This window comes from Camelus ferus, chromosome 6 (assembly GCF_009834535.1).
Source record: "Camelus ferus isolate YT-003-E chromosome 6, BCGSAC_Cfer_1.0, whole genome shotgun sequence".
Taxonomy (NCBI): domain Eukaryota; kingdom Metazoa; phylum Chordata; class Mammalia; order Artiodactyla; family Camelidae; genus Camelus; species Camelus ferus.
The window spans coordinates 89,604,916-89,631,910 of record NC_045701.1 but is presented as its reverse complement, the minus strand read 5'-3'; the positions used below and the strand labels follow the sequence as shown (position 1 = coordinate 89,631,910).

Below are 26,995 nucleotides of genomic sequence, written 5' to 3'. Positions count from 1 at the left end.
CATTTGAGAGACAGTACTGGAACCGCTCCCACCTGCACACACTCTAGGAAGCATATTCTTGTCTCTACGTCATTTGCTTGAGACCAGCAGACCAAGGGTTAACACTGTCATCTTCAAACAGGGAACCGAGGCCTATGGTGGTAACTTGTCCAAGGTTGCAAAGTTCACCACAAGGCCCGAAGACGCTCAGAGCAGGAGAGGCTAGAGAAGAGAACTCCCTGAGAGCCTTGCTGCTGGGCAAGGGGTTGGGGGGACATCGGCCTCCCCAGCTCCCAGCCCAGGGCTCTGTGAGAGTCTCATGACAGGCCCCTGCAGTGATGTCCTCTTCGGAGAACCTGGGTGAGGATGCCTGCACCAGGCCTGCCTCCGCAGCACAGCTCCCACAGAGCTGGGACTCCCAGCCTCTTAGAGGGGCAGAGCCCCACCCCAGCGATACAGACCAGGTTCAAGCCCTGGCCCTGCCTTTCCTGGCAATGTGACCGGGGGGTGCTGCTCCCTCCTTGGCCACCATGACCTATTCCATAACTTCAGGACCATGGCACTGGTCCTTCCTCCTCGTTGGAGGGGGCTGGGGAGGTGGTCACCCTATGGTCTAAATCCCATGGAAGCTGCCTCCTTCATAGGCTGGCTCAAGGAGGACTACAGCACAGCCCTGGCCAAGGTGTCCAAGAGCAGGTACAGCTCACAAAGTGCCCTCACGGCCTCTGCCTGCTTTGGCCTCAGCTGGGAGGTGAGCGGGTAGGGTGCAGGGTGCTTAAGAACCTAAGATCCTCTAGAGAGGCCAAGGCACCCGCCCAAGGCATCCAGCAAGAGAGTGGCAGGACCAGGGCTCACGAGGCCTTCGGGCAGAGTGAGGGGCAAGCAGCAAGGGGTGAGCAGCACAGGACAGGGCCAAGGCCACAGGCCTGTCACAGGCCTGGCGGGACTGTCTGCCCATCCCCCGCAGTACAGCCCTGAATCTCACGATGACTGCCCCCTGACACACTTGGGAGCGCTGAAGTCAGCAGGTGAACAACTCTCAGGGCACAGCCAAGCTTGTCACGAGGGCTGCAGGACTGGAAGTTGGTAGTGCTCTCTCTCCGCGAGACCCCCTGCTCTCATCGTCACTCTGGCAAAGCAGCAATGAAACCTGCCCCCCTTCCTTTCTGGTCAGGCCTGCTCCCCCCCAACCCCCAGGGTCTCCCTGGGAGTGCTGGCCCTGGCCTCAGATGTATCCTCCAGGCTGGCCCCTGCCGGGCGATCGGTTACCTTCTCTGGATGTCCATCTCATCAGGAGAGGGGCCATTCTGCACCTGACGCTGGGTGGAGGGGCCTGTGGGGCAGAGAAGCACAGAAGCACAACGGTCAGCAGAGAGGAGACTCCGACAAACACAGCTGGGACTCCACCCACCTCTGCCCGTCCTGGTCTCAGCGGAGATGGTTTCATCAGCTGCTTCTCACCCTTGTGATACCCCATCCCCATCTCAGCCTCAGTCATCTCCTTCTCCTTTTCTTGTGGCTCCTCCCTTGGAGCCAATAAACGGGATCCTATTTTTCACACGGTTCAGAATCATCCCCTGGAGCTGCTGACCCTTCGCTCTCCTCCCCTCTCAAACTGCACTTGCTGTTTCTACTTCCTCACTTGCCACTGTCCCCTCAACCCTCTAACATCTGCCTTTGGCCTCTTCATGTCCCACAAAGCTGTTTTAACTAAAATCACCAAATCCAGTAGATCCATTTTATTCTGCCTTTTGAGCAAAGGAATGACCCACAGCAGGCAAGTGTCAGAGCCAGGGTCTCAGCACCGAGTCTGGCCACATCCATGCTCCTCACAACGTGATGCCCTCCCGCCTGCATCTAAGAGTCTGCAGGTGCGGGGTGGGAAAGAGACAGTGGAGGCAGAGGTGGCCGAGCCCGTCACTGATGGAGCAATTGCGGAGCCACATTCCCGCCCTGGACCCCGAAGGCAGGGCCCGGAGCAGACGAGGTCTGCGGTGTGTATCTCGTGTTCAGATGGGCTGGTGCTGTTACATTTATAAGAAAATCAGGCTTTTGCTCCAGTCTGAGACAGAACTGATTGTTCCTTCTGTCTGCCAGCTCAGGTGTCCCTGGGGAACTGCAGAGAGTCACAGTGGCAGGGGAGGGGCTCTGGGCAAGCTGGTCTCAGGCCCCACTGCCCAGGTGGGGAAGGGGTGCTGTCTCCTCCCTGTGACGAGGTGCTGGCAGCGCTCAGCCTATGACAAAATACGATGGGCAGAGGGCCTCTCCCACTAGGTGCTTCCAGCAGCTGAGGGATTAGCAGGTGGTCCCCTGGATCAAGGGCACAATGGGACAGTGAGTAACAGGATCTCAAAGCTGAAACAGGTCATCTGATTCTAGGGCCACCTCCTGCCCAGCACAGGAACCCTTCTGTGCCTCCCAGCAGGCACTCCTAGCATGATACCAGCAATGGAAGCACTCCAGGTGAGCAGGTTCGGTCCTACACCGAGGTCACAAACACATCCACCGATGAAGGCCTAACTTCTATCACCAGGTGTGACAGCCCTTTCCAGGCCGGAGGGTAGCTTCCATATGCGGCAGTGCCTGGTCCTTAAGCCCCAGCATGAGCTTCTTGCAAGTTTTCAGTGAGCCAGGCTTTGCCCCTTCCTGGCCCCGTGTGGATGCTTCGGTTGGGGAAAGAGGACGGTCCAGATGGTGGGCAGTGGGCCAGCTGCTTGATGGGAGGAGGGCCTCCCAGCACTAGAGGGAAAGTTCCTCCCCTGGGTGGACCTGCCTGGGTCTGACCTTGCTCAGTGCCTCCCGCTGTTCTCAGAGGATGGGCAGGAGAGGTGCCTGCGTACTTTTTACAGTGGTGCCTCCGTAAGTGTCAGTGGCCTGGCACATAGTAGGTGTGAAATAAATAATAGTTTTCTTTCCTTGTCTTTAAACACATTTTTTTGCTTTATTTAACATATAATAATTCTGCTTTTTTTAAAAATTAGTTTCTCTGACTATAAATAACACGTAAGTATGTTCAGAGATTAGAAAAATTTTAAAGTCTCATAAAGTAAATAAACATTCCCAATTAAAAAAAAATCCACAGCGAGGGGCTCTCTCCTCTCTCCCACTTGCGAGGCTCCTCCCCTCCTTGTTCTCAGGAAACCAGAGAGCGAATGTGAGAACACCGCTGCACGGCGGTGTGAGGCGTTCTTAATTTAAACTCGTTTTACTTCTCACAACCCAGCCAGATGGCTCCCAAGAGGGCCTGTAACGGGCGAGGAGATGGCCCAGAAGAGGGAAGTGACGCACTTGCTCAGGGGTCACAGGCAGCAAGTGGCAGAGCCAGGCTCCGACTACCTGCAAAATGCTCCTTTCTTTCCTAAATTCAGTCACACCGTGGTGTTGGCTGAGACTGGCCAGGAGAATGAAGAGTGAGCTGGCTGGCTGAGGGGCTGTAGCCCCCTGACGGTGCTCAGGTGTCTCCTGGCGGACAGGTGCCCACCCGCTCATCCCAGCCAAGGCAGGATTCAAGACACCTCAGCCCAGTGTTCGGGGCTCAGGCCTGACAGCTGGGCTTCTGGCTCGTCCCAAGACCCGCCTCCACTGCTGAGCCCACGCCTGTGGTCTGGATCGTGCCCTTCTTCCGGGGACTGAGCTCCTGTGTGGCCCGTGGCCTGAGGCTGGGAGCCCGCCCTCACTGAGAGCTGGCCTTGCTTGGGCCCTGCCAGCGCTCAAAGGTCTCTCTGCGCCTCCTGGCCTGGCCTCTGTCACGGGAACTGCTCCCCACCCTCTGTCAGGACCCCAGCCGGCAGCCAGCTGCCCACGGCGTGGTCTGCGGTGGTCCTGTGCTTGGGTTCCTCGTTCTGCCTGCTGGGCTGGATGGCCTCCCAGCACCCCCAGCCGGCCTGGTCCTCCACAGGGCAGGGCAAGTCCGGCCTCACTGCTCCCAGGGAGCTCTGGCCCCTGCCCACGAGACCCCTCTGAAGGAGACAGCTGGAATTGGAGACACGGCGGAGCAGGAAGGTGCGCCAGTTCTGTCAGAAGGCACCTCGCTTCCCACTTCGCAGCTGCTTCCTTCTCTCGGTCTCCTGACGCCTGCCCTCCCTGCCCAGCTGGTCCCACCAGCCCCGGGAGGTACACAGAATGGGTGCTGGTGGCTCTGAGAAGTGAGGGGACCTGCCCAAGGCCACGGGGCTTGGTGGCACTGGCCTTGGTGTCACAAGCTTGTCAAGCCTGAGAGCTGATCTTGCAAGAGGCTGGGGCCTGGCCCACCCCCTGGGGGCTCCAACTAAGACAGCTCCTACCTTTCTCTCACTCACCTCAAACAGCTTTTGCCAAAGTCACAATAAACAGCCTAATTGGCACTACGTACATGTGACAAAGGCAGGAACACTCAATGTGGAACACGGAACAGACACCGGGAGGAGCAGAGTGCCTGTGAATTTCTGGTGGTTTGTGGGTCCAGCCCACGGCATAGCTCACCCCCTGGTGGCCAGCCAGGGCAGAGGGTGACCCATGTCTGATGAAGCCTCTGTCTGAACAGAAAGGAGCAAGGGCACAGAGGCTCATCTGCTCCGAGTCCTGCAGATGCTTCTCGGGGAAGGAGCCAACTTCTCGTTCTCCGAGGCCCACGTTTCAGCTTTAAGTCTAAGTCTCATCAGACACCCACTCCTACAAAAGCTTATGGTGACTTTGAGATCTTTTTATCCTTAGGGGGTCATGAGCTGGGGGAACACAGAGGACAAACAAAACTAGAGGGGAGGGTGAGGATGGCTAGACTATAGCACAAGCCCACCCAGAAGGAGGCGATGCAGGGGAGAGGAGGCCGGTCAGAGGGGATGGGAGCTGGTGGCTGAGGGTCCTCAGGTGAGCCATCTGACTGGTGGGGGCATTGCTTCCTGGGGCTCCCTATGGACCTGGTCAGGCCTCACCCCCAGGCCCTCCCCTGTGAGCGGGGAGGGCATAAGGCCACTCCCAGGCTAGCTGACAGCACCCCTGTACTGGTACTGTGCCCCTGCTGCAGGCTTCCGCAGCCTCTGTCTTTGACCAAGATTCCAACATGAAGTGCGATCATCTTTGGGGGAAGTTGCCCTTGTTTAACAGAACGGGGCAGGGGACAGCAGATGAGAGGGGAAGGCCGCACATGATCAGGCTCCCGGGAGAAGGAACCCAGAGTGGCCGACCCCTCAGCCCTACCCCAGGTCACGCTGCAATGTGCAGCCCCAGCCCCGTGTCCCCTAGGACACACTATGTCTGCCTGTATGTGCCAGAAAAGACAGCAAAAAGGACCGGGCACATAGCCCGACTCCTTATCTCCTGGCACATAACTGTCCTGTTCACTTTCCCAGCACTTAACATAGTTCCTGGCACACGGTCAACACTTGACAAATATTTGTTGAATAAATAAATGACCAGGACCCAGGCAAACTGCCTAAAGCTCTCCAACCAACGGCTGAGACCGAGCAGGTGGGTACTCTTAGAGCTCTTACGTCACAGCTGCGGGGACAGCCGGGGCTGAGTGGGACGGGCCTCACAAGCCTGCAGACACTAGAGCAGGGGGCCCTGCGGGTTGCAGCGGTGGGCAGCTCCTGGCAAACACAAGGGAATGGGACACGGGGGCGGGGTGGGGGTGCTCACGTCCACTAAGCAGCTACGAGGCCACGTGCTGAGTCCAGTGCAGAGACTCCCAAATGTCACCTCACGTATCCACACCCATCCAGGGGCCCTGGTGTGATACGTATTTTATCCAGAAGAAAGCTGGAAAGTTGGAGAACTTAAGGGACATCTTCGAGGCCACTCAGCAGGTAAAGAGTGAAACCAGCTTAAACCCAAGAACAGGGGTGAGGCTTCTCCACCTGGTGGGGGGGAAGGGTGAGGCAGAAGGGATGGAAGAGGAGAGGGGTGGGTCCTAAAGAGGAGCAGGAAGAGCCAAGCAAAGAAACAACAGAGCAGGAGCAGGAGTGTGAAGGGAGAGGAGGGAAGGGAGAGAGGAAGAGGGCGGGCGCCATGGGGAAGGCAGAGGGGCTGCTGCTCAAATGCCTGGTGCACCTTTCTTTGCCGGAGCTCGGCCCCCGAGGGTGCAGCCTCAGTACCTGTGGAGGGAGACTGTGGGTCGGCCTGCCTGCTGCCATCCTACCTGTCCCCACCCAGGTGTCCTGTCCACAGAGTGCTTGGGCGAAGAGTGTGCAAATGCTCCTGTCCCAGGAGAAGGATCTGCACCAGAGGTTCTCAGAGCTGTGCAGAGCCTGACGGGTCCCAGGTCTGGCCCTGGGTGATGGGACTTCGTGCCCAAACCCCAGAGGCGCCTGGTAGAGGGCAGTTCTCACAGTCACAAGGTCGACCTCCCAGTGAGCTTGAAGCCCAGCTTGCTAGCACTGCTCCCGGGGTGCCGGTTAGGACCAGACCGGGGTCTGGATGGTGGAGAGCGGTTCTCCTGCTACCCCCAACCCCGTCCTCACCCAGGAAAGACAGCCCCAGCCCTCCCACTGCCCCTCATCCCTACTCTGCAGTCCGTCTCCATTCCTGGGTGGTCTCTCTGGACTGTTCCAGTTTACACAAATCTCCTGCAGAGGGAAACTGGAGCCAGGAGACCTGGGTTCTTCATGGAGTTTGGCCACTAAGTAGTTAAGCCCCTTGGCTCTCTGCGCTTGGGTTTTCTACAAAGTGAGAAGAATGGAATCAAGGATCATCTAGTTGTAAATCTTCACAATTTAAAAGGACAAAGAAGGAACTACATCAAAATGCTAACAGTGGCTATCTCTGGATCATGGTGGTATTCTCCTTTTGAACTTCCAAATTATGCACAAGCAGGATGCATCACCTTATAGTAAAGAAACAAAAGGCTAAGAGTCCTCAGGAGAGGACAAGGCTCCGCTGTGACTCCGCTCAGACTCAGGCCGGTGCAGCCACACAGCTCCCCGGCATAGGCGCCGCACTTCAATCACGCAGCCAAGGTGGCAGACGAGCCCCAGCACTACTGACGCCTCCTCCTGAGAAAGGCCGTCCTCCTGCTGCCCATTAACATTTATGAGGCCCTGGGACACTGGCCCCAGCTCCTCTGGGACAGAAGGGACAGGCTAGGTTTCCAGGCAGTCTCTATAGGAAAGGCTGTCCCTTGGGCCTCCTGAAAAGATGGAACCTGAGATCCCAACAGCGCCAGAAACAAAGGATCCAGCACCTGCTCAGTGACACCTGATGGAATTTCTGGCCAGCAAGCGACAGCTACCTGGTCTGGGCTGGGCAGAACCCAAGCCTTTCGGAAGCCCCTCCCAGCACCATCTCTCTAGGCTGGCTCCTTCTTTCTCCAGAGGCTCCTCCACTGGTTGGCTCAGAGAGACACTCTGGGATGGGGTTCAGCCTTCCCCTCTTGTGTCAAGGTTTCTGCTGCCAAGCAAGCAAGTGGCCACGTGGGAATGGAGCCTGTGATCTGGGCCTAAGACCTGGCCTGGTCGTGGTCTTCAGAGCCACCTTGCCAAGGCCACACAGGGACTGGTGGCAGAGCTGGGACCAGTGCCCAGGACAAGTGTCTCCTGGCCCAGGGCTCTGTCCACACCAGCAGGCTGGTGCTTGGCTCGGGTTAGACAGGCAGCTGCCTCACCAGCTCTGCACCTGGGAAGCCCCGGCAGGGATGCTTAACCACTTCCTGAGCTCGGCTCAGCACAGACAAATCCTGACTGCCACTCACTGCCAGGCCAGGTGCTCGGTTAAAGCTAACCTGTGTGTGGACCTTCTAGTGTCTTTTCTTCCCAGTCCTTACCAATGAATTTAGGTTCACAGTGGCTGATACATGAGGCAGTTTGCTTTGTTTTCACTCGGATCACCAGAGTCAGTTCATTTATCATCCACTGCAATCCTGCAATAGACCCTCAGACCTGGGCCCGCCAGTTACAGCTCAGCCCCAGGGTGAGTAGCGGTTAAAGCTGTATCTAAGAGGCCAGTATCTAGTGATCTGTAGACCCTGGAGGTCAGCATGTACAGACACAAAGGCTGCAATTCAGAGAGGGACTAACTGTCCAAGGCCATACAAGAAGAAGCACCTACCAGCCCTTGCAATTAAGCACCAACATGGTACTCTAGAGAGGAAAGGCCTCTCACTCTAACAGTGACAGCAAGTGCCAGTGAGCAGTGTCCCCTCTCCTGGTGTAGAGGGGTCCTGAGGCCAGGGGGAAGGGAGGGACTTGCCTAAGAACACATCCGAAGAGGGGTAAACGGGGCTGGAACCCCGGCCTCCCAGCTTCCAGGCCAGGGCTCCGCCAACCAGTCCTGCTTGGCCCCACTCAGGCTGTGGTCCTTAGGCCACTTACTGTCCTAGTAAAATGTCTTCTCCCTTTCCTAATGCGCTCCTTTCAGGACACATAACCTTGAAAAGACTCTCAGACAGAATAAAGTGCAATAAAATCTATCACATGTTTATCATCCGTGTGACAAAGCATCTCTGCATCATTTTTGTGATTAATTTGCTCAGTGATCCAGGGCTCAACCATCAGGACTATTTTATAGACAGGGAAACTGAGGCTTGGAAAGGGTGAGCGACTTTCCAAGGCCACACGCGCCCCAAGTGGGACGGGACTCTGGGACTAGAGCCCAAACCTGCTGATGCCCAGTCCGCATGCTGCTGCCCTGCCCAAACTTCTGCAAGGTCTTAGTGCAGAATAGCACCTCCACCCTCTGTCAGCGACAGAGACTTCATCCCAAGACTCAGAATTCATGCCCTCCCCACCACCACAGCACCTGGGAGCGAAGGGGGAGGCCCCAGGAGGAGCAGGAAAAGGAGGAAGGGGCTCCCATCACCTACAGCTCACTCTGCAAAGCACGGTGCAGTCGCAGTGGCAGAAGCAGAAGCAGTGGAAGGTCCACTCCCTGCTGACCATTACGGGCAGGGCCCTGGGCGCAGTCCGGGAGGCGCGCTGCTCGCATCCTGCCCACTTACCTCTCCTTCCTCAGCCGCCTGGCTTGGGCAGTGGGAAACCGATACGCCTGGCCAGCCATCAAATGGGCTTCGTGCTTCAATCTTTAATGAGGCTTCCCAACTAACCTATCACAGCCCTCCGCTCTCCCCGACTCCAGAAAGCTCTGGGGGCCCTGAAGGGCCCTTGTGGGGCCAGCCTACTGGCCCTGGTGACGCCAGGTGTCTTCCAGAGAAACCTCCCCTGGTGGCCTTGCTCTCCTCTTGTCCCCTGTGGGCTGTGGGAGGGGACGAGGGGAGTGCGGAGCCGGAGGGAAGGGGTGACTGGACAAGGAAGAGCCCCCAGGCAGTGTGCAGCCCGGCCTCCAGCTCTTCCCAGGCTCCCTCTGGGCTTCCCACCGGCTGCTCCTCAGACTCCTGTCCTGCTTCTCTCAGCCTTCTCGCCCCTCCTGTTTTCTCTCCCAGCCCGAGCGGCTCCAAGGCCCGCAGGAAACCAACCCTTCCCCTGCCAGCACGAATGCCTTTCTTCCACGCCCTGGACTCCTTTTTGCCGTCACACCTGTGGGCACAGTGGCTGTTCCTTCTGCTGGGAAGGCTGTCTGTAATCCCCTAACTGGTAAAGCCCCAGGGCCCATACAGCCCAGGTTAAATGAGTGTTCCCTGGGGCCTCCCTGGCTTCGCAGGTGGCCGCATGGGTTGCTTCCTCTGCTCTCCCTCTCCGCCTGCTCTGCTGTGGGATCCTGGGCCTCAGTGTCCTACGAGATGCTCTCACCGACCAGTATGGAAATTCTGTTTACTCCACTGAACTGGGAGCTCCCTGCGAGCAAATCCCATGTCCACCCTTCTCTGGACCCCAGCATCCTGCACAGAGCATGGCGCAAAGTGCCAAAGAATGTTCGTGGGACATGCCTCAACCCGGCATCACACCGAACCCTCCGTGTCTGAAATCCACGTTAGCATCTTCTCACGAAAGCAACACCCACCCGCCTTGTCAGACTTGGGTTTCTCCTGCTCTCTGCCCTCTACTGGTCTCCACGACACACTGTCTCTCCCACAAACCTCTGCCTTGCCTGGATCCCAGCCTCATGGCCTCCTACCTGGGGGCTTTCCAGCAGCCCCCAGCCAGCCTCTCGGTCTCAGGCCCGTCTCCTTGAGCCCATGGTTTCACATGGAACTTCAGACATTACAGCTATTCCGTACGGCTCCTTGGCCAGGAAACTATGGTCCCGTGGGAAACCCTCACTTTGGGACCGGAGGCCTCCCACACGCTAACATGCCTGGCCCAGCCCCCAGCCACCTTCACCAGGCTTGTCTGTTTCTATCAGTGACATACTCAGGTCAGGTACCACCTCCCTCCCCATCTTCCCTGGTGGATGCTAACTGTTCCCTTTTTACTTCCCTGGACTAAATGCAAATGTGTACAAATGTGTACAACACTGGACTTTCAAGGAATTTGGGACCCTCGAGACTTGCTGCCCAGGACGGGTACCTCATCTCCCCTCACCCTACTTTTCCCTGACGCAGGGCTCACATGGCCTTGCCTGTCCAAATCTTTCCCTGGACAATAAACACATCAATTCTACTGGGCTTTGGGGCCTGGGGCGGCTGGTCACTTTCCCTCGTTGGGACTTAATTTTCCCACCTGTGGGCTGAGCCAGAGGCGGTGTCATGGTGCTGAGAGCAGACCCACCACTGATGGAGCACTCACCCTGTGCCCCCTGGAAAGAACTCTGAGTCCCAGCTCTGTCACTGTCACTCTGTCTTTGCCTGAGACAGGACGAGAGCACCACTGGTCGGGGTGTGGACCAGCAGCACGTGAGTCAGCCCAGAGTTGCAGTGCAGCTCAGCACTGCTGGCTCCTCCCCTTCTTAGGCAATTTTCAGTGACTAACAGTTTTATTATCTGTATCCATTAAATTCTCCTCACACACCCCTGGAGTGGTATTATCATTATCCCATCGGACTAGGGACGCCCAGAGAGATTAAAAATTTGCCTACATGATGAGCGAGGGGCAGAGTCAGACCCAGAACCGCTCCCGTAGCCTCCGATCCCACGCCCTGTCCCAGTCAGCCTCCTGTCTCTTCAGAGGCTGCTCTACAATGGCTTATGTGGACAAAACTGCATGGGGCGGGGGGTGCCTGCGGGAGGAGCAGTCTCTCTCCTCGGCATCCAGGGGTCAGAAACCCAGCTCCGGGCCTGCCCTGCTAGCATGGGCCGACCACACCTACTTAGAAAAGCAGTACATGTGAGGCACAAGCAGCTGGAAAAACAGAAGGTGAAGTCATAACAACCTCAGAGGGGGCCAGCAGATCGGTGTGCTCATTCAGTCTGGGCTTCAGTCTCTCCGTCACTTCCAACAGAAGAAGGCGTAACAGATGGGACCCGCAGAACTCACACCCCACAGGTGTGTGCCCACACCCACCAGCCGGGCTCAGACCCCGGCTGAGCTGCCTGCCCCCTCTACCTGCTAGATGCTCCAGGAGGCACGGAATGACATTCCAATAGCAGTGTTCACAAGGGGCATCGGGAGGGATGCGTGCCACCAAAACACAGTCAGCAAACATCTGGATTGAAGCCCTGGGTCTGCCGGAGCCAGACTTTCCGAACTAGTTTTTTTATCTATAAAACGAAGAGTCTAGGCTGATATGGCCTGTAAGGTCCTTTTTTATACTATGAGCCTATGAACTAGTTAATTAAATGTATTAAGTGTAAATGTTTCTTTAACAAGGAACTAGTTTCAATTTTCTACTCCAATGGAGGGAAGTTATTTCCAGACAAGATCACGTAAGAATGTCCTGCCAGTTATGCTTGGCTTGGCTCATCTCCAGCCGTGCCTGGGTCGCTGCGGTCACACGAGCGGGGCCATGCCTGCACTCTGTTACTGAGGCAGGCCACTCCCTGCCCACTACGCCTAAACCTGGGAGGGCCCCCATGCCTTCAGCAGACCCTTCCACCCGGGGGGGTGGGCGCCCACTGCTCGGGGGTGCTCCGTGGTATGTGGAGAAACAGGAGGGCACAGATCACGCTCCTGGAGCGTCAGTTTTATTGAACAGGAAATCATTCCAAACAGGGAAAGAGGCACAGATACACCATAGAGCAGAATATAAAATCTGCATGAACGGCCCAGGACTTGAAAGAACTTTGGAGACTGGGAGGTCGCTTGCGGCTACACCACACGCCAGCTACAGGACAGGCGGAATCCCGCCTGGCATTCAAGGCCCCTGACTCACTCTCCAAGCCTAACCTCTGCCCTTCCCGCCTTTCTCCCGCGGTTCCTCTGCCTGTGATGCGGAATGTTCTGCTTCTGCCCCCCAAGCCCAGTACCAAGGCCTGCTCAGGGACTTCGGGCAGTGCACCTGACATCTCCACTGGGACCGCTCCTCCTCTGGGCCCTGCCTGCCAGGCCTCAGGCCACCTTTTATTAGAGCCGTGGAGGTGTCTGCCTGAGCCCCTGCTGGTCTGTGAGCACCTTGCATAAAAGAATAACCTACATTGATGCTTTCATATCACTAGTGTCTACCTCCCCAAATAATCTGACAAGCTATTATCCCCACGTAATAGATCAGAAAACGGAGTTGCAGAGGCATGAATCATCCACCCACTCGGTGGTAAAGCTGGGTCAAGCCAGGACTTTAGCTGGAGAGTCCTGAGCAAGGGTTGACCTGGACCGACCTAGACGTGAAAAGATCAGCCTTGTCTGTGGAGAACAGACCATCTGGGGATAAGCGTAGAAGCAGGCAAATCAAGCAGGTGTCCATCATGGACACCCAGTCGTCTGTCGAATGAATAAATGATGGATGAAGGCAGTAGCAGACCAGCAGGTGGGGACAGAGCCTCAAATGCTCACTCTCTGTCCACTCTAGAGACTGTAAGTCGTATCCAAGCTCAGCACTTGGGTTTCTGAGTCCCTGGGATTGTCACTTACTAAAATATTTGAGCTGGTTCTTATCTTATTTATTTACTTTTTTTGGGGGGAAAGAGGGGTAATCAGATTTGTTTGTTTGTTTGTTTAATGGAGGCACTGGGGATTGAACCCAGGACCTCACACATGCTAGACATGCACTCTACCACTGAGCTCTACCCTCCCCCTGAGCTGGTTCTTATCTTATGTGAGCAAAACTTGGCAGAAGGCTGACCTGGGAAATGATCACTCTTTAGGCAAGATATTAACACCCTAGGTAAGAAGAAAGGAAAGATGCTGGTTTTTGACTTATTTCAGAAGATGCAGGTATTTGGCTACAAAGATGGGCCAGGTTAAATGTCCATAACAAACAACCCATGATCAACCCCAAGGAGGGGTTATGACTTAGAAAGCATAGAGGCGACCAGCTGACCGGGATCTATTTGACAGGCAATCTGGTCCACTGGGCAGAGACCTGGACAGTGAATCAGGAGACTGGGCTCTGTCATTCACTAGTGTGGCCCTGGGCAAGTCACTTACTGCTACGAGCCTCTGTTTCTTTATCCTTACAGTGGGAACAGCAACTCCTAGTGTGTCCCTGACAGTTTCTGGAGGATGCTGGAGACTGGCTGAGATGAGACGGGGCAGGTACAACAGAAGACACGTTCCTTTCCTTAAGGAGCATGCGGGTCAGCCTTGGGGCAGGGTCACAGCTTCTTTCCACACCAGTGATGACTCTGGCCATTTTTGAGGAGTGAGAACTTAGGATGGTGTCTTGGGATTGGGTGCTCCAGAAAAAAGCAGGACAATTTGTAATGTTCAGGTACTTTACAGCTCACAAATCACATTCCTCTATGTCATCATTTGAGTCTGACAGCAACTCTGTAGGTGGTTATTGCATCCACTTTAAAGATGCAGAAACGAAGGCTCAGGTGATGAAACGGCTTGCTTAAGGTTTCACAGTTGCGTGAGACAGGGCCTGGAGCATGGGCCTGGCACGCTGTCCCCTGCCCTCAGAGTCGGTGTCACTTCTGTCAATCACCTGTGCTGACCACAGGCTGCTCACCATGTCCCAGTCTGAGAAGCACTGGGCAAGCTCTGGTGAGGTGGCATCCTGTCATGGACCATTTGCTCTTTTGAGCTCTGAAAGGGCATGTGGTGTCCAGGCCAGACTGATGGAAAACCGAAAGCCCCAAAGAAACCCTCCTAGCAGCGTTAAGGAGATAATCCTGGGGCTGGTGGAAGGAGGTCTTCCTTCTCCAGGGAGGGAGCTGCAAACAAACCAGCAGTTCTCGAAAGGAAGACAGTGATGGCAGCAGGCTGCTGGTGGGATGCGCAGAAGTTAGGGGACCCCGAGGGGGCTACAGAGTACTGCCAGTGTGCACAGAGGGGCCCTGAGGGTCAGGCAGGGCCTCTCCTTAGACCCTGGACTTGAACTCAGCATCCCAGCCCAAGCAGCCTGGCCTCTCTGAGTCTCCCAAGGCATCAGCATGGGAGCTGATATATTAGTTTCTTTTCAAATAGCAAACAAAACAAAACAAAACATCACCTCCTGTTATCCTCACAACAACCCTGTGAGGTAGGTAAGGTAAACCCCTTCCACAGACAGGAGAAAGGGGTCTCAAAAAGGCGCAGTGACTTGCCCGAGGGCACAGCCATGGCGGCACAAGCAGGGCCTGAACTCAGACCTGTCTCAGTCCACGTCCGACGCACCCACACCTCAGGGCCCCAACAGCTGGCAGTCGGTGAGAACAAGGTGCTCCTCCGTCTAGGCTGGTGCGAGGTGGGCCAAGGTGACGGGTGCGATTTCTGTGTGAGACAATTCTATGTGCCATGTCCCTCAATCACAGATAGCACCCCTCACCTCGTGCCCAGGTTCACGGGCGGGGCTGCTCCGGGACCGGTGTCTTGTCTGCAGAGGACGGCGTGACGGCTGGTGTGCTCACCCACTCACCAGACCCCTTGGCCCTTCCTCAGGGCGCCTGCCCTCGATGGGCGCACAGTCTAAATGAGCAAACCCGAGTTCAAACCCCGCGGACCACGGCATGTTCGGAGCGGGAAGGGCTCCAGGCACAGGCGTGGGCCTGGGGTAGGCAGCAGACAGGAAGCCCAGACGAGAGAACACAAGCCAGGCAGGAGCCAGGCCGTGCAGGGGCTGTGGCACTGACCCGGTTCTGGGGAAAGGTCGCACCAGAAGTACCATAGGGAAGACAGATGAGGAAGGGGAAGAGGGGCTGAGCAGCTGGGGACCTGCTACCACGCCACCGGGACAGCCAGGAGTGTGGGCGACCGGCTGGGGCTGGGCTCCGGGCACACCCTTCACCAGTGTAAACAGTCCAGTGCGACCCCAGCATGGGGTCCTAACCTGTATGGTGTGTCAGGAGCTCGTAAGGTAGATAGTGTGCTGGTCTTTGAGAGCCCAGAGACAAACAGGACACTTCTGGACCTCCCAGCTGGACCGACTCACAAGCTGGGAACGAGTGACCTTGGTGTCAACCATCCCGATGGAAGCATGAATGAAGCACCCTGGGAGCTTGGGCAAGGAGCGGGTAATCCTGCCATGGAGCTTCTTCAGAAGAGCAAGGTTCTGAGAGGAGTGGCACTTGAACGGGGACAGGAGGGGTGCTGGTGTGGAGAGCGCGAGGGCCCTGCCTGCCATGTCCCTGGGTCCCTGGTACGTGGGATGTGGCCACCAGGGGGCAGGCAGGACAGGAAGACGGGCCACCGGGACCGGTGTCCTTGGTTCCCCTCAGAAAGAGGGCCATGCAAGTACCGCAGGAGGGTGCCAATGGCCTCCATAGGAGGGAGATGAAGACAGCTCCATATTTCTTTATCTTTAGGCAAAAAATGTAGGTAATCATCAACAGAAGATTGGTTTATGAAAAGTAAAATCCAGCTCTGGCTCTAAGGAGCTATGAGGTGGAACATGTGAGGAAATGGCTCTGGGCCTCACTGCTGATGAGAAGCCCCTGGCCTGGGCTCCTTCCCACCGTGCGTGCACGCTGCCCTGGGCATCGGTTAGGGACATGGGACGTTGGAAAAACTGGGAAAACACTTCTCACCCAGCATCATGGAGTCAAGTCTTGAAATGTTCTAGTGATGTTATTACAAGCAAACCAAGTAAGAAAAGGCTACACCATCACGATCTGAAGACACTGAAAATAAACCCCTCACCATGTGGTTTAATTCACCCCGTGCGGGTGCCATCAGCTACCAGGTGCTTCTTTTCTTTTTTTGCGGAGTCTCAACAGACAAAACAGGTAAAGTGGAACTATTCCGGTAGTATGAGGGTGAGGGCCTGACACACTAGCTAAACCTTTCGAACTTCACAAAATACCCAGTTTGAAATTCACTGCATTCAACCCAAAAACAGTAAACAAAGTTTCCTGTGACTGTGTGAGCTGCTGTCCCACTCCCTGTCTGGCCCTCCAACAGCTCTCCCATCCTGAGGCCTTCCTGCCCCTAATCCTGTGCCCACAGCCTTAACAGGAAATCCACACCCCACACTGAGCTCGCACACCCTGAGGGGTTAACTCCTAATTTCCAGGTACCCTCGTGTCAAGCCAGCCAGTCTGCAGAACTCCTGACTCAGAACTTCAGAACCATGCAGTACACCTGCGATCTCACTGAGCTAGGCATGGTCACCTCAATGTACAGATGAAGAAATGGAGGCTCGGAGAAGAGTCCTGCCCAGGATCAAATGGCCCATCTACAGCACGGCTGCTCCTGACTCCACGCTGTGAAGGCCACTTCACGGTATAACCGCTGTCCCAGGAGGCCAGTCCCGCCCTGGAAGTCCAGGTGCTAGGACACAGGCACTCCCAGCGCCCTTCCTAGGGGCTCCCAAGCCCTTAGGTTCTGGGGAAAGAGGCTCCTGCCTCCAGTGCTGGCTGTAACGCTTGCCTGCCAGGAGCATTCTTGGGCCCAGACGCCGGTGGTCTGGGCGGAAGGCACGACACCCTGACCGTGCCGTGGGGGCTCTCTGGGCCGTCTCTTCCCTGCTTTCCGCACAGTCAGGCTCCGTCACACGCACGTGAAGTTTGGCCCCCTCCCCTCGTCACTCCTGGTGACCTACTGGGAACGTCTGTGATTCAGGTGAGCTGAGGGTTGCCACTGCCTCTGATTTGAAGAGTTTCTTGGGGTCTTAGCAGGAATTGAGGAGTGGACCCTCAGTTTTGATGTGGGGTCTCCCCACTCTGTACTGAGTTGACAGTAAGAAAGGTGAGGCCGTGGGAAGTGAGCTGGAGAGTGTGGTTCTTCGAGCAAGAACAGAGGAGCAGCTGGCCAGCAGGGCAGGCTGCTCTGCCCACTGGGAAGGCCGGACTGAATTTTACTAGGGGAAACCAGAAAGGAAAAAGTGGACGAAGCCAAGCTACCCAGGCCCTCCTGCGCACTGCCGCCCGGGCCCCACAGCCCTCTCCCTAGCGCTCCCTCTGGGCCCGGTGCCAGGGGGTATTCTCTCTGAGGAAGGAACGGGGCGCCAGGCCTGGGCTGCCTGGGGTGGTGCGAGGAAGCCTGGGTGCGGGTGCGGCTCTGCCCTGACCTGCTGCGTCAGCCCCGCAAGTCCCTCCCCTCACTGGGCCCCACCTGCAGAACGCAAGCTTGGCTTCGTGACGCCCAGGGCTCCCTCCTGGGCCCCCACTGTCTGTCTCCCACACATACAGAAGCTCTGATGGGCAAGGTTTTCTCAAAAACCTACTTCTGCCAGGAGGCTGGATCCCATCAGCCTGGGGCCTCACATTCAGGGGGCCCTGCCCTCCAGGAACAATGAAAGAGGACAGGACAAGGACTGTGGGAAGGTTTGAGAGACTCTAAAGCAGTTTAATGTGGACAGAAAGCAGAGCAGCACCGGGTGGGCAGGGAGAGGAAGCCTGAGGAAGCAAGCTTCGCTTCCGAGACACCGACAGGTTCCGGGGTCTCACACAGGTATGGTGTCAGGTGACCTCCCAGCCATCAACGGTATTATTATACCCACTTGGCAGATGGAGGGACTTGTCTGGTCACACTGCTTGTAAGCACTAAGAAAGGAATTTGAACCCAAGTGTGATACTGCGATTTATAATAATAAATTTACAGTTGGTCTTTGTACACTGTTCTTGGAACACAGCTCCCAAAACCCTTGAAATTTCCTAAGAGCCACAGAGACATCTTTTGTCAGTTAGTTATATCCTTAATTCCTGACAGCCTCAGAGCACAGAGGTGAAGCGACTGTAACCTGCTACCCTGAACAGGCTCTTTCAACCACCCTGGGCTGACGTTACTGCAGTGACTTCCGACCAGTGGGCTGGAGCTCTCTGTCTCCGCCTCCTCCACCTTCGCGGAAGGCATGATTGCCCAGAGACTGGGTTCAACCACCAATGGCCTATGTAATGAAACCTCCATAAAAACCAAAAGCACGGGGCTCAGAGAGTTTCCGGGTGGGCGAACACGGGAGAGCGGGCGCGGAAGCGCTGCGCCCGGCCACCGGACGCGCCCCTCGCCTCTCTTCCATCTGGCTCTTCCTGAGTTGCACCTTTCACTGTAAACTGGTTGGTCACCTAGTAAGTAAAGTTTCTCTGAGTTCTGTGAGCCACTTGAGCAAATTAATGGGCCCAAGGAGGTCACGGGACCCTCCGATTTACAGCCTGTTGGACAGAGGCACAGGTGACAACCAGGACTCACGACTGGCATTTGAAGGCGGAGGGGGCAGTCTTGGGGGACGGAGCCATTAACCTGTGGGGCCCGGCGTGATCTGAGGGGAGACGGTGTCAGAACCAGATGGAACTGCGCAATGCCCTGACAGGGAAGCGGTGCTGGCACGGAGAGTGCGTACAGGAGATGCAAGAGGGGGCATGAGCTGTTCTCCTTCACACGGTGGTGCCCTGGCCCCAGAACACACATCCTCCCCACCAGACCATGGGGCTTGTCTCTGGATGAGAAGAGGAACAGGGCTCTGACCCCCAGCTTCTCTGCCTGATGGGTCAGGTCAGCAAGCGGCTGGCCAAGCACTCCCTCCCTTCCTGGGGCTCAATTTTCTTAGCTGTGAGATGCGTGTGGACGTGGCGCCATCCACCCGGCACTGCTCAGTGATGCTCGAATGAGACCACAGACAAGATGCAAGAAGGAACTCGTCTCATTTTTGCAAAACTTCTAGCCCATCCTCTCAGACCCAATGGTCCCTCTTTATTACAAACATTTTGTAATGTTTCCTGTATTATCCTGAAGTGAAATTCATAGATTATATAACCTACCTATATAAATCAGAAAAAAAATAAAGGGCAGAAAAGAGAGAAGTCATCTATAATAAAATGACCCTGCAGTATACAGAAGCTCGGACAAGGACAACAGGTGCCAGCCCCACCTGGACTTACAGTGATCACTGCGGACACAGATTTAACAACGGGGAGTTGTATGGAGGGGGCAATCTCACAGAGATGGCGCTGGGGCCACCACTCTGCCGTCTTGAGCGAGATGGCCTGCATTCTGCCTATGGAATGTGTACCTACCTCCGAGGCCCTTCTGAGACGCCTGCACTCTGTCTATGGAGTGTGCATCTCTCTGAATAAATCTACTTTCACTCAAAAAAAAAAAAAAAAAGATATGTTTTCCCTCCTCTTGTGTTTGCTAAGATCAGCAGGAGTGCTGATGCCTGGCCCCGGCGCAGGCTGGGCAGTGGGTGACCCTCCCACAGGATGCATAGGGTTTCAACCATTGCGCTCATTCTGGAAGGCATTTTGGCAAGATACATAAAAGCTTAGAAATTTATATACTGTTTGACTCAGAAACATCCCAGGGCATAGCTGGATAAGACACAAAACACACACACAAACATAAACACACAAGAGAGCCCTGTGCTCCACGAGCACAGTAGTGAAGAATGAGGACAGCGGATACACTTAAAAGCCGAAGACTTGGTTAGATTGCAGTACATCCTTACATAGTCCTCACTGCAGTACGCTGGCCGCTTAAACGGGGTGGAGGTCTGCCGCCTCTGGCAGGGAAAGACATTCATGCCAGTGGCGCCAAGTGAGAAAAGGTCATAAGACAGTATGCACACACTGCTTCTGGGGAACAGCTGTTCGCTCACACATGAACACAAAGTCTGGAAGGATATATGAGTGTTAACAGCAGTTATCTCTGGCTTGTGCGACTAGAGGTAATTTTTTGCTTACTTGTCCATATTTTCTATTTTTCAATAATAAACAAGGGCTGTGGATGGTGAGGGACCCTGCCTCCTGGATGTCCTTCAGGGCAAAAGAAGGACATTCTGCTGTTCCAGTTTCTTCACATGTTTCACCTGCTCTTAGCATTGGCTCCAGTGACAATGTCTCTAAGTAGTGAACTAGAATTCACTCTGTCTAGACAATATACATAAAACCTGTCAGGCCTAGGACTTGCAGGGACCTTGATCAAGTCTGTACCCTTCCTATCAAAGATGGGGAAACTGCGGCCCAAAGAGAAGGGTCCTGTTTAAGGTCACGCAGGAAGTCAGAAGCAGGCTCACGTGAAAGCATACAGAAGCAGTGCCTTCATCAGGCAGCTAACTGTGAACTCACACCTGCGGGAGGGAGGGAAGCCGAGCCAGGCTGCGTGGTAAAGCCCATAAACACGCCTCCCCTGCCGACAACTGGCGGCTTTACCCAGCGGCTGGTGCCCCACTGAAGGCAGCGGCCAGAGGAGGTCCAGGCCCACGCTTTCTGGAGCTGGCATCAGTGGTCTGGGAGTTGTGACGGAGCAGACCCATGGACACCGAGGCCTGTGTCCTCGGTCTCACTTCAGCAGGTGGCAGTGATGCGCCACTATGAGCCATGCTCGCGGCCCTGCCCAAGCCCTTGTGACCCCCAAAGTGAGAAGATTGTCTGGAGCTGTGGGGGCGGGCTGGGCTCACGGCCTGTCGACCCTCCTCTCTGACCTACTGAGCCAGTGCAGAGACACAGAAAAAACACTGGCTTTCAAACCAGAAGCTCTAAATTTGAGCCTCAGGTCCAGTGGAAGATTCTGGCAGACATGTGGCCTCCTTGAATCCGAAGCTTCTGTCTGAATAAATGTGTGTAACAGTAGCTGGCCTGACAACCTACAGGAACTGAAAGTCAAATTATAAGCACTTTAGAGTATAAGGAAGTACTTCCTTTGCCAGATAAGGTTTTCCTGTGTGGCTGCCGGGCCCTCACACCCCACAGGCTGTTTGGTTAGTGGGAGCCTTCCCTTAAGAAGGGTAGGGGAGGGGCACATGGGAGAAGGAGCCTGGTGAAAAGCAAAGAGCCCAGACTTTAAAGAGAAAGTCTAGATGATAGCATTATTACTACAGTCATTACCTCTGCCATCCAAATAAGCCAAAGACGCCCCAGTCTGAGTGCCCCCTAAGCACACGCACCATCCTTGGCCATCACACCTCCTCATGCGGCACCCAGAAATCCAGAAAGGCTGGGCCAAGCTCTGTAAAGAGCAGGGATCAGCAACCCGCACGGAGGACAGCTGTGACCACAGGGAGGCGGCGGCCTCCCCTCCACAGCACCCAGCGCCCCTCCGCTAGGAAGACAGCTGTGCACGAGGAGCCAGACGCCTCCTCCTGCCGCCAAGACAACCTCCGGGAGTCAACTTTTATAGAAAACCCCCACCAAGAACCCAGTGACTGACTGCCCCCATCCACCCAATCACTCTGATCCCAGAGCCTTGTGGGTCCCAAGAGAGCCCTAAGCCAGCTCTGCACTCCTGACCCCATCCTGGGAACTGAAGCCACCGGACTCTAAGACCATTATCTAACTTATTCATGTCACTTGCTAAATTGACCTTGGGTTCCCTAGGTTGAGCCTGAGGTTGAAGAATGAGCACTACTAAAAACTCACAGGTGGAAAATGATAGGTTTTGTGGGTAGCAAGGAACAATGTCAGAAAAACAGATCTTTCAAGGGTCAAGTGCCTGACTGCCTCTTCCATGCAGAAGTCAGGCAGCAAAAATATTACTGTGTTGTGCCTGCTCTTTCTCCGGAGTACCGCTAAGAACCCTGGTTGGACAGTGGGCTTCACCAGGCTGAGAGGCAGGACGGAATGAAGAAAGAGCCCAGAGTCATGGCCTGCTGCCTGTCTGGAGCACATGGACAGCAAATGGTCCAGCCCGGGGTCTGAATTCCGGGGAAGACACCCCGTCTCTGAGCCTTGGCTTCCTAACCCAGCGACGTCACCTGGGACTCGCTTCCCAGGGCTGTGGCAAGAATCAGGTAAGAGAAGGGGGATGTGAAGACTGGTCAGTACAAAGTCCTGGGAGTCCGTGATTGGCTCTGATTGCTTTCAGGTTTGTGTCTAAACATCTTGTGTCTGCCAGGTTGGAAGACCCCGGAGGAGGCCACACTAGTGTTGCTCACACACAAGGAAGGAGGTGGGAAATGCTGCGAAAACCAAGCTGAGGGGACCCTGAGTCTTTCTACCATCTGAGGGCACGAGCCCCACGAGCCCCAGATCCCAGCACAGAACAGGACACGCCAGTGAGGCGAGGAAGGGGCAGCGGCTTTGCATTTACGAGGTGCCAAGCCCCACGCCGGGCAGCTGACTCCTCTCCACAGCTTTGTAAGTGGGACTTATGACCCCATTTTACAACTAAGGATGCTGAAGCTTACAGAAGACAAGCAAATCCAAGACCAAAAGGGAAAGAACCAATATTATTTGCACTTTTATCACATACCAGGCACTATACACTAAGTGCTTTATAAATACTTTAAATTTAACTTACCTAACAACCCTAGGAGGTAGAGTTTATTATCCCAAGGCCACAGGTGGCAGAGCAAAGACTTAATATTAGATCTCACTGCCTCCAAACAAATGCTCTTTTCACTACAGTAAACCCTTGAACAACGTTGGGGCCGGGGGCTCCGACCCTCTGCGCAGTTGAAAACCGTGAGTGACCTCACAGTCGGTGCCCGGTACCCACGGTGCTGCGGACGAGTTTACTGAGGAAAGTCCTCACATAAGCGGACCATACAGTTCAAACCCGTGCTGTTCCAGGGTCCACTGTATAGCAAACTGCCTCCCACCAAAGGAGGGCAGAGGAGGATGCCCCAGCACAGAGGGGATGTAACAGCGCGCATCACGACTGGCCTGCAGCAAGCTGCCTAACTGGTGGACAGAGCGGCGTGATAGAGAGGCTGCCCGTGTGCCGTCCCAGCTCTGCAGGCTGAACTACAGGGGAGAGCGGCGCCCGGCAGTGACAGGAGCCACTGCAGACACACGGTTCTGTGGGCCAGTCCCTCAGACGTAACGCCAAGGGCCAGAAGTCAGGCAATGAAGTCCAGACTATATGATCCATTTCCAAGAAGCTCCAAAGTGCTCTGTTGTCACAGGTGACATCCTGGCTGTCCTTGGGAGGGGCCAGAGGGACACGGTCTGTCAGGACCTGGGTGTGGTGGGGGGGTCCCTGCACAGCCACATGTGAAGTGCATGGTGCTCACACTCCAGATTTCTGTACGGTACAGGAGACTACACCCCAGGTGAAGAGAAAGCTTAATTCTCAGTGGGCCCAGGACCCCCTCCACCAAGGGCCATTGAACCAGGACAGGCAACTGCTACTCATGATGAAAGTTTCAAATCAGGTCACTCACACTGTGACCACACATCCACCCCTACCCCAACAAAGACATCCATTCAACCCAAAGGGCATGTAGGAGGCCTGGACTCTGAATCTGAGTTACTGCCCGGCACCAAGTCATTTCTTCAGAACAGGTCACAGGTTTCTTATCTGAAAATGACTGTTGGATTAACTGACTTCCTTGTCGTTCACAATTAAGTTAATAAAATAACTAACAGTTGCAGTTGCTTTGAGTTAGCCATCTGATTACATTAAAACCTTTTTGCGGGGGGGGGGGGCCCTTAATGTATCTGTACATACAGATAAAATAAAACTTAACGCTCACATCCTGGGACAAGTGAGGCAGCTCTGATGGGAAACCTTAAACTCAGCTCACTTCACCAGAAGCTCAAGGCTCTTGGGTGGAAAAAATACAGTTTAATAAACATTTATTTGGTGCCCATGATGTTCCAGGCCCTGTGCTTGTCACTTAACAATGCTGTGGTTCCTCACCACACAGCCCGAGTTTTCAGCAGAAAATGCGCCAACTCCTGGGGACTTTCATGGCGGGGGAAGAGCTCTAAGGGCACCAGTCCTGTGCACGGCCTGCGGGAAGCGTCCTCAAAGTGTGCTCCTTATTCACGTAACAAAATCGTTCCACGGCCAAAACTGGGCCCCAAAGCTCCAGCATATTAGGCACAGTAGGCATTTAAAAGCCACCTCCCTCCAGGTTCTAAGTACCGGGCTCCCGACTTCCTACCTGGATCCGGCTGCGGCAGCGGCAACAGCAGTAAGACAAATCCTGATGCTGGGTGATCAGTATGTGTCAGGCAGCCTACCGAACATCTTACATTCCAGCTCATTTAAACGTACAATCAACCCTCTACCCCTCAGTCTACAGATAAGGAACCTGAAGCACAGAAAAATAAAGTGACCTGTCCAAGGGCTCCTCCACCAGGACGTGGCAGAACCAGGGCTCAAAGGCAGCAGTGCGCCCCCAAGTCCACTTCTTCACCTTCTTCCAAGGAAAGATCCTTTGCAAAGTGCAAGACCATCTCTGCGGCCACCACGACGCCCACACGCCGGGAGGCCTCCATCCTCCCTGTGAAGCTAAGACTACAAATTTCCAAGAAAAGCCACATGGATTTTGGTCTCTGGTTTACCTGCCCTGCACAGAAGTTTTTGCTGGCACCGCTTGTCACCCCCACCCTACCACCTACGCCAAGTACCAAGTGCACCCAAAGTCTTCCAGGTTGGAGCCTTTCACTGTGCAATCCCCACCTCCCTTCCAATTCCATTTCCAACCTCTCTCCTGTCTGCACAGCAGGCCCCAGAGACGCTGCAGTGTACCGGTTCCCAGCACATGCTGGGCTTTCCTGCCCACGTGCCTTCATGTTTGCTGCTCCCTCTGCCTGGGATGCCCACTCCCACCTCTGTCTTGTAAGCTCCTTGTCCTTCAAAACTCCAGCTCAAACGCTGCCACCCCATGTGAAGCCTCCCAGGGCAGCTCAGATGGGCAGTTCCTTATTCCTTTCCTGTACTCCCTGAGGACCCTGCCCTGCTCAGACCCTGCCAGAGCACTCGCCACACTGCGTGATGGTTAGCAGATTATGAATCTGTCTGCTCCGAGATACCCAAGGGCCTCGAGGGGAAGGACTCCACCTAGTCATTCCTTACCTACGCTGCCTGGCCAGTTTCTAACGCTCAATGTTTAGTGCAAGTGTGAACAAATGAATTCATGAATAAACTGTTGCTTGCTCCCTCCCATCTCTGCCAAATATGTGTCCAGAATGCAGATGACAAACATAACACATCTGGATGTATAGCTTTAGGAACACATCAGTACAAGTCTGCATCTCACACATGGAAAAAAGACGTAAAGGCCATTCTCTCCTCCTTCCGATTGTGAGTATTTCTAAATCTAGAGGCAGGCAGTGGGCTTCTCTGAGGATCCATGACACACCAGCTCCGCGCAGTTGCAGGGCGAGGACACCCGGGGAGCTAGCACCGTGGGAGGACAGAGGTAGAACCAGAGAGGGTCTCGGCACCAGGCCAGCACTAAGCCCCACTTACCTCCTTCTTGGGAATTCATGATGTTCAGGGCAAACAGCATGGCATTGGAGAATGTGGTCGCTTCTTCCTTACTTGCAAAGTTTAAACCGTAGACCTGGCGGGCATCTCGCCACTGGTGGAAGGTTGGCGTTGCCTGATTGTACTTCAGCCCTTTCACGATTGAATAATTGATCACAACCTGAAAGGGAAAAGAGAGAGAAATACGTGTAAATAAATAACAGGTAAGTGAGCTGGAGGGAGCCGCTGTGGGGCAAGGATCCTGTGTCCCTGGGGCTATGAGAGGACAAGGAGATGGGGATGGGGTCAGAGGGGGCAGCACCACCAGGCAGCTTTCCAACATGATGCAAGGAACAGTGAGGGTTAGAAAACCAGTTATTTCACTTAACTAACAATGCTGTACAGCCCCGATCTCCATAGTAGAGACCTGAGCTGGGAGTCGGGCTCCCTGGGTCCTGGTCCCAGCCCGGCCTCCCAGCCGTGTCACCCAGGGCGGCACTGCGTTTCTCTGGGCTTGGTCTCTCCAGTTATAAAGTGGGGATGATAATCCTGGCTCTACTGACCTAATGGGGTTAACTGCAAAGGTCACAGTATGACACACCTCACTGAGACTTCTAGATACAAAGAACGTTGGGGGCGAGAGTCTTTTCTAATTTATATTTATGCCTCCCGCATCCCTCTGCAGAGTGTCTCATACTTAGAGTGCATTAATAAGCAGGTTATTGGTTAAAAGGACAACTTTCCACTCTTCTGCACATGGCTATCCAGCTTTCTCAATACCATTTACTGAAGAGACTGTCCTTTCCCCATTGTATGTTCTTGGCTCCTTTGTCATAAATTAATAACCACATCTGTGTGGGTTTATTACTGGGTTCTTTATTCTGTCCCACTGATTTATGTGTCTGTTTTTGTCCCAATATTATGCTGTTTTAATTACCATGGTTTTGAAATATAGTTTGAAATGAGGGAATGTGATGCCTCCAGCTCTGTTCTTTCTCAAGATTGCTTTGGCCATTTGTGGGTCTTTTGTGGTTCCATATAACTTTTAGGATTACTGTTCTATTTCTGTGAAAAATGCCATTGAAATCTGGATAGGGACTGCACTGAATCTGTTGATTGCTTTGGGTAGTATGGACATTTTCACATGAGCACAGAGTCTCCTCTTTTTCTTGGTAAGTCTGGCTAAAGGTTTGTCAGTTTTGTTTATAATTTCAAAGACCCAGCTCTTAGTTTTACTGATCTTCTCTATTGTCTTTTTAGTCTCTGTTTCATTTCTTTCTTTTTCTTTTTTTCTTTTTTTTGGGTAAGGGGAGTAGGGAGGTAATTATATTTATTTATTTATTTATTTATTTATTTATTTATTTACTTACTTACTTACTTACTTACTTATTAATTAATGCAGGTACTGGGGATTGAACCTATGACCTCATGCATGCTAGGTACGTCCTCTACCCTTGAACTATGTCCCCCTCCCCTCACTTATTTCTGATTTAATCTTTGTCATTGCTTTCCTTCTAAATTTGGGCTTCATTTGTTCTTCTTTTTCTAATTCCTTAGGTTGTAAAGTTAGGTTGTTTGAAATTTTTCTTGTTTCTTGAGGTAGGCATTTATTGCTACGAACTTCC

At 54.3% G+C, this 26,995-nt stretch overlaps 1 protein-coding gene across 6 annotated transcripts in view; it reads right to left on the bottom strand.

The window, feature by feature from the left end:
- EVL (Enah/Vasp-like) overlaps window positions 1-26,995 on the bottom strand; it is a 135,233-nt gene that overhangs the window by 17,839 nt on the left and 90,399 nt on the right. For all 6 annotated transcript variants that reach the window (XM_032482623.1, XM_032482621.1, XM_032482620.1 and 3 more), the window contains exons 3-4: window positions 25,374-25,551; window positions 1,249-1,312 (exon numbers count right to left, since the gene is read on the bottom strand). In XM_032482623.1, the coding sequence (XP_032338514.1) occupies window positions 1,249-1,312; window positions 25,374-25,551 (242 nt within the window). The remainder of the gene's footprint in view (window positions 1-1,248; window positions 1,313-25,373; window positions 25,552-26,995) is intronic.